This window comes from Cebus imitator, unplaced genomic scaffold (genome assembly GCF_001604975.1).
Source record: "Cebus imitator isolate Cc_AM_T3 unplaced genomic scaffold, Cebus_imitator-1.0 Scaffold999, whole genome shotgun sequence".
Lineage (NCBI taxonomy): Eukaryota > Metazoa > Chordata > Mammalia > Primates > Cebidae > Cebus > Cebus imitator.
In genome coordinates this window covers 96,978-98,041 of record NW_016108314.1, presented here as the reverse complement: position 1 = coordinate 98,041, position 1,064 = coordinate 96,978, and the positions used below count along the sequence as shown (strand labels likewise).

The 1,064-nt window shown below is 52.5% G+C and overlaps 1 protein-coding gene across 1 annotated transcript in view; it reads left to right on the top strand.

Annotated features, from left to right (window-relative positions):
- Positions 1–871: 871 nt before the first annotated feature.
- LOC108298567 (golgin subfamily A member 2-like) overlaps positions 872–1,064 on the top strand; it is a 4,943-nt gene continuing 4,750 nt past the window's right edge. The window contains exon 1 of the mRNA XM_037735839.1: positions 872–887. Within this exon, the coding sequence (XP_037591767.1) occupies positions 872–887 (16 nt within the window). The remainder of the gene's footprint in view (positions 888–1,064) is intronic.

Below are 1,064 nucleotides of genomic sequence, written 5' to 3'. Positions count from 1 at the left end.
TGTCAAGCTGTCCCTTTAAGAGTCACTGAAAGGGCCCCAGGGTGGGATGGTGGGAGAGAAGAACCATGAGAGGAGTTGGCACAGAGGAGTTATGGGACAAAGGGTCCGAGAGGCAGAACAGAAAGTGCTGCCAGCTGATGGGGAGGAAAGGAAGTCAGAGGCTTGGACACTGAGGGGACAGAACATCTCTATGTGCACTCTCATCTCTTGTAGTCAGCAGCAGGTGGTCCCAAGGAGGGCCCTGTGCCATGTGCCACCATGAAAAGTCCAGAGGTAAGAAGCCCTGAGCTGAGGTACAGTGACCCTGCAGGCCAGCCCTCCACCCTCCTCCCACAGTGGCGGCTGGGTGCCCCTCCGCCAGCCGAGACAGCCCCCACACACCCCAACCCTAATGATTGTTCTCTCTACCTCTCCCCCGATCCTCCCCCAACTCCTCCTCTCTGCATGTCCCTCAGAGCGCACACCAACTACAAATAACCCTGGACTCGAACTCCGTGACAACCAGTGAACTGAATAACACCATCGACTTATTGGTAAGAGTCCAGTGGGACCCCCTGATTGCATGCTGCCAATCCTGGGCTCCAGTTTCCCCTTGGGGCTGCTGTGGGTGAGTTGTAGTGTGCTATGGGGAGACAGCACTGGACGCAGAGCTCAGAGGCCAAATTCCCTCCCTGCCCTTACTTGGCTGTGGCCTTGGCCAAGTCCTAGGTGGGGGACTGGGCACTTGGACTCTGAAGGTACAGAAGAGTAGCTTTAGTATGTCACCATTTGTGTAGAGAGAGGAAACGTGTGTGTGTGTGTGTGTCTGTGTGTGTGTGTGTGTGTGTGTGTGTGTGTGTGTGTATGTGTACTGTGATAATATACATGAATCATGTCTGCAAGGATTTGTAAAAAACTCAGGAGAGAGCACAGGTGGCTGGGAGATACTTCCCTTCTGTACCTTCTCAGTTTTGGACTATAAGAATGTATCATTTTTTCAAAAAGTGAAGAAAAAATTCATTTCTCCCTTCCTCCCTGTGCTCCCACCCCCAGCAGGAAAAAAAATGGACTTAGAGGACAGATGG